The 5707-nt window shown below is 61.9% G+C and overlaps 1 protein-coding gene across 1 annotated transcript in view; it reads right to left on the bottom strand.

Moving 5' to 3' along the window:
- Positions 1–5707, bottom strand: part of ITPR3 (inositol 1,4,5-trisphosphate receptor, type 3) — a 69438-nt gene that overhangs the window by 11072 nt on the left and 52659 nt on the right. Inside the window, 10 exon segments of the mRNA XM_010848717.1 lie at positions 33–37; positions 173–347; positions 1412–1581; positions 1687–1777; positions 2142–2250; positions 2389–2537; positions 3113–3303; positions 3812–3932; positions 5202–5327; positions 5438–5563. Coding sequence (XP_010847019.1) covers positions 33–37; positions 173–347; positions 1412–1581; positions 1687–1777; positions 2142–2250; positions 2389–2537; positions 3113–3303; positions 3812–3932; positions 5202–5327; positions 5438–5563 — 1263 coding nt within the window.

The following is a 5707-nucleotide window of genomic DNA, read 5'->3' as shown; positions in this document are numbered from 1 at the left end:
AGGGTATGAGCGCTCCCAGCAGCCCCAGCCACGCGGCCTGCGGGGTGAGGCCTGGTGAGGCTGGGGCTGCTGGGAGCGCTCATACCCTCACCCTCACCCTCCATTCCCACGCTCACAACTCGGCCCTTGTCTCCCGCCCCAGCCCACATCCCTGGGGCCCCCTGAGCCTGACCTTTGGAGGTGAGGTCTGCCTGCTCACGGTCCTCACGTGGCTGGCTGCCCAGGTCGCTCATGTTGACGGCCACCGTGGACTTGGTCTCCTGCTGGGCTCGCTTCATGCGGTCGTGCAGCACCTTGAAGAAGCGCTCTGACTTCTTGTCGCTCGTCATCAGGTTGTAGAAGGATTTCTGGGGTGAACGGGGAGATGGAGGGGCAGGGCGCCTCAGCACTGGGCCTGGGTGCAGTCGGGGGAGACAGAGACCTCCCAGTGCCCTGTGCCTAAGGCCAGGGTGGGGACAGTCGAGACCAGAAAAGGTAGAGGGGGAGGGCTAGCGACCGCCATGTGGGAGGCCTATACGAGCTTCCTGCCCACTGGCACCTGCTCTGGCTCCCCATCAGTTCCCCACACAGCAGCCAGAGGGGTCATTCTGAAGTCCAAGTCACGTCCCTTCTCTGCTCAAAACCCTGCAGCTACCCCGTCTCCCCAGAGGCAGGCCCAGGCCCAAGGGGGCCACGAGGCCATGTGATGACCTGCCACCCCCCTGACCCCAGCGCCTACCACCCCTCCCTCACCCCCTCTGGCCACAGGAGCCACTTCCCCTTCACAGCTTCCGCAGCCTGCTCTGCCCCCTGCCCCCTGCCCCACTTCTCCACGTGCTCACTTCCAGGTCCTCATTCCAACGTTCCCCTCCCAGGGGCCTTCCCGATGACTCCTCCTAAGACTCCCCTGGCCCAGCACTCCCGAAGCCCCTTCCTGCATTATCGCCATCCAGCATGCTCTCAGTATCACATGGGGACTGCAGGTAGGGTCTCCTGTCCCCACTAGGATACGTACTAAGGGAACATAGGTTCTGGCTCTTTTGTCCTAGAGCCGAGAACACTGCCAGGCACACAGAAGGCACTCACTCAAGAGACTTATCAGAATGAATGAACAAATAAGTGAACAGAGATAAGACCATCACAGAGGGCTTTTGGAGAAAGCAGGCTTTTAGTTGGATACCAAAGGCTAAGGAGCATGTGGGAGGGCAGGGAAGGAGGCCTGAGCAGAGGCTGAGAGGCAAGAACGGTGGACATAATTGGGGCAGAGATGTGGGCAACAGGCCCAGGTGGGGATGGAGCAGGGCAGGGGTGTAGGATGGAAAAGGGCCACGTGACATGGAGCAGACACGGGAGGCAGAGCCACCGAGTAGTTGGACTGGCACTGCCCCCTGGGGCTGGATGCCCGCCCACAGGGCCTCAGCGACTGGCACACCTGAATCTCGGTGTTGCCGCCGTCCAGCAGGCGGATGGCCAGGCCGATGCTCTCCTGGAAGATCTTCTCATTCTTGGTGCTGGTGATGAGGTCACACACCAGCTTGGTGGCCCCCTCCTTGTCCAGCCGGCACTGAGTGGCTGCGATTGCCGACCAGTCTTGGTCCAGGCCTGGAGGCGGGGAACTCGCTTAGGGAGGAGCGTGGAGGGATGGTAAGGAAGGGCCTGGGGTGAACTGGCTCCCCAGAGGCCTAGCTGGGGGGAAGCAGGACTGACCAGTGCCCATGGGGTCCGGGAGGTCCCCCCTCGAGCTGGACTTCCGGTTCTGGAGGTAGTTTTGTAGCAGCATCTTGCGCAGCTGGTTGCCCTGCAGGGAAGGGAGCGAGGCCCATGGCAGCCCATCTCACCCTTTACCATCCAGCCCGGCAGTCCTAGCCCTGAGCCCCCGTGGCCAGGGCCGCCCGGCGCCCAGCCTCCCGGGCACTCACCCTTTACCATCCAGCCTGGCGGTCCTGGCCCTGAGCCCCCGTGGCCAGGCCCGCCTGGCGCCCAGCCCCCCGGGCACTCACCCTTTACCATCCAGCCTGGCGGTCCTGGCCCTGAGCCCCCGTGGCCAGGCCCGCCCGGCGCCCAGCCTCCCGGGCACTCACCCTTTACCATCCAGCCCGGCAGTCCTGGCCCTGAGCCCCTGTGGCCAGGCCCGCCCGGCGCCCAGCCCCCTGGGCACTCACCCGGTCCCCGTACTTGGTCTTCTTCAGCAGCATCTGCTGCAGTGTCCTTAGCACCTTGACGCACAGCTTCTCCTCCGACTCCATGAGGTCCTTGGTGTGCTGGATCAGCCTGGCCGCAGCAGAGGGGGCCGTGCTCGGGGCAACCCCTTACCACCCGCGCGGCCACCGCCCCCAACCCCCCAGGCCTTCCCCACCCCGGGCCGCTGTGCCCCTGTGCCTCCGGGCCCTGGGTCAGCATCGCACTCACTTGGACAGGAAGCCCCCGCTCTCGCAGCGCTGGTAGGCCTCACTGCCCTCCAGGAAGAGCAGCTCGGGCCAGTGCAGGACATCCACCAGCACGGACAGCTCGGCCTGCACCAGGGGCCTCAGCCGCTCCTCCAGGGCAGTGATGATGTCCTGCGGTGGGCAAGGCGGGGTCACCGCTGGGTGAGCTGCAGGCCGCCCGGGCCCAAGAGATAACCAGGGCATGACCACCATTCCCCAGCACCAAAGGGCCCCGCAGACTGACCGCCCTCATCTGAAGGCCCTGGGCCCACAGAGCCGCCGGGCACAGAGCGGGACGCCTGGTTGCTCGGAGCCCCCGTCACACCCTGGCGTTTCCCCCAGCCCCTCCTCTAGCTCCGTGCGGACCTGGGCAAGCCCCTCGCCCTCTCTGGGCCTCAGTCTTCTGCCACAGGAGGACAGTAACCCACCACGCCCCGTCTGGAAGCCAGTAAGAATGTACAGGGTGAGACAGAAACATGAAGGTGCTATCTCGAGCAAGAGGTGTCCCAGCCCTCTTGGTGAGCGCCAACCCTGGAATGGAGCCCCTGCTCCTGGCGGCCCCCAGGATGGGACAAGCTAGCCAGCTCCCTCCGGGAAGTGGACAGTCCAGAAAGGGGAGTGGACAGTCCAGAAAGGACGGGAGGAGCACAGGACGCAGCCCGAGCACAGGCCCGTCCAGAAGCAGCCCCGCCGCAGCGCCCGCCCACCTGCAGCTTCTCGATGATGTTCTTGTAGTCCCACTGGTTGGCAGTGGGCATGACACGGGGGAAGGCCCGCGTGGCCGTCTTGTAGTTGGAGGCATTCCGCTGGGCGGCAGCCACACAGCTGGCGCCACTGCTGAGCAGCGAGCTGATGTGGGCATCCAAGTCCATGGGCAGCGAGATGGCCCGGCCCTTGGCTGAGAGGAGAGGGGTCGGGGCGCTGGAGGGCTGGCGGGGGCTCAGCCAAAAGGGCCAGGCTCAGGGGGGCAGGGCTGAGGGTGCTGGGGCCCCCACACTGGTCCCCACTTGGACTGAGGTGCCCTCTTCCCTTTGGGGGATAAAAAGAGGGAGTTCCTGCCTCTTTGTTTCCACCCTGGCTCCACGCGGACCCCTCCCCTCCACTCTACCCACCTCTCTAACAACCTACAGCCTCCCTCCTGCCTGAGACCATTTGTAAGCCCACAAAACTGTGCTTGGGGATATCCCCCAGCACTCTCCTCTGGGGAACTGACTCAGAGCAGAAAACAGTTTCTCTGGATTGCCAGATGCCACTCAGACACCAGGAAGGGCTTACTGAGCACCACCCAGGAGCAGCTGACAGACGAACTTGGGGATCAGGTATTTACTGGGAGGGCAGGCGTCCCTGAGGTAGAGGCAGGGGAGGGCAGGGGTGGTGGGGGCTGCCCAGCGCCCCGGGACACTCACCCACCATGGCGAGGGTCCGGATGCAGGCCTCCACGGAGCCCTTGTGCTGCTGCTGCAGCCACGGACACTCGAGCAGCCGCATGGTGGAACGCAGCAGCTGTACCACGATCGTCTGGTGCGTCTGCAAGAGGCAACGTGCCTGATGCTACAGCCTGGCCCGCCCTCCTCCCTGGGCAGCCCCACATCCCGGGCCCAGGCCCACAGAGTCTGGGTGTGGGGAGAGGGACAGGACCACCAATAGCTACCATGGGCCTTTGTGCCAGTTGGAAAAAATCACCCCTTTCCTCTCAGCAGTGCACAACCTGCCCAGCTGTACATGGCAGCCCTGTGAGAACTCCCCACGGTCCAGGCCTGGGGCTTATAACTATTGCTGACCCTTTTCTTCCTTTAAAAAAATTTCCAATAAATTAAATGCTGTGGAAAGGGGAAATATTTACATGGTTCTAAACAAAAAGGTTATAAAAAGGAACACTTCGGGAATTCCCTGGCAGTCCAGTGGTTAGGACTCCTTGCTTTCACTGCTCAAGACCAGGGTTTGATCGCTGATTGGGGAACTAAGATCGCTCAAGTCACATGGCACAACCAAAATAAATAATGAAATAAAAATTTAAAAGGAATACTTCAGGGAGTCTTGCCCCAACCTGTGAACCTCTCACCCCACTCTCCCCATTCTCTGGCCTGTAGCTGATAAGAGACGGGGAAAATTGATACATATCACTTAAGTCCCAGAGGGGTCTGAGGGACCAAACCCATGTGTCAAACAAGCCCATCCTGGCTGGGAGAGCGGGACCCAGCGCTTTCTTGCCACTCTAAGACACACTATTCCTGCTCCACCCTCAGCCCCTCTACCTACAGGCAGCACTCTGACTGGTTTCCTGCATGTCCTTCCAGTGTTTATGAATTAGGTACCAGGCTCCTTCCTCAAGGGGCTCTGGGGCTGTGACCCGGCTCGAGTCTGAGGATTGACTGGGGGGCTGTGACTCTCAGAGCTCCAAGTGCAACACCTGTTCATAGCCTAGAGCCCTTCTGCAGAGGAGCAAGGCCAACTTGGAAGACTCTTCGCAGCCGACTCCCCTGCTTCGGCTCCGCCAGCCACTGTGGTAAGCATCACAGCTTGTCTTTGGTGCATAACGGCTGCCAGATGTCCCTGGCAACCCCAGGACCCAAGCAAGTCTAGGAATTCCTGATCTGTGGCAGTTCCCACTGTAATTACCGACCCACAGAAACTGCGAGATAAGGCATGTTTGTGGTTTGGGGGTAATTTGTTACACAGCATTGATAACTAATGCACGCGCATACCCGGCTGCTACATCTTCACGCACTACAAGAAAACGTGACTACGCACATTCTGGCTCTCCCCACTCCGAAGCCGCCAGCAGCTGGCGCTCACCTGCAGGGAGGTACTGTTCTCAGAGAACGGGGAGCTGAAGAAGGCACTGATGGTGTCCAGCACGACGGTCAGCACGTACTTCTCGAGGGCGGGGTCAGCCAGGCGCTTCTCACGCTTGCTGCAAACCTGGGGTAGGAGAAACGGATGCCTGGGGACCTTTCCACTCGCCCCACGATGGAGGTGGCCGGGTCCCCCTCCAGGGGCCAGCTCGGGCCCACGCTCCCACAGGCACACACCCGAGCCATGTCCAGGGTGAAGTTCTCAAAGAGGGTCCAGATGTGGTTGCTGGTGTAGATCTCCTTCATCTCCACCTCCGTGTCCACATAGCAGTGGTTCACGAAATTCACATAGGCCATTTTCACCTGCGCAGGCAGGACTTGGAGGTCAGGGCTCAGTAGCACCCAGCCCCAGCCCCAGCCCCAGCCCCGGCCAGGCTCTCCCTCTCGTGCTTCCGCCCAACCTCCCCGGCTCCTCTGCCAGCCTCTCCTCCGCCTCCCCGCCTCCCA

The sequence above is a fragment of the Bison bison genome, unplaced genomic scaffold (genome assembly GCF_000754665.1).
Source record: "Bison bison bison isolate TAMUID 2011002044 unplaced genomic scaffold, Bison_UMD1.0 scf7180017864270, whole genome shotgun sequence".
Taxonomy (NCBI): domain Eukaryota; kingdom Metazoa; phylum Chordata; class Mammalia; order Artiodactyla; family Bovidae; genus Bison; species Bison bison.
The sequence above is the reverse complement of the archived record's forward strand: the minus strand, read 5'-3'. Positions and strand labels throughout refer to the sequence as shown.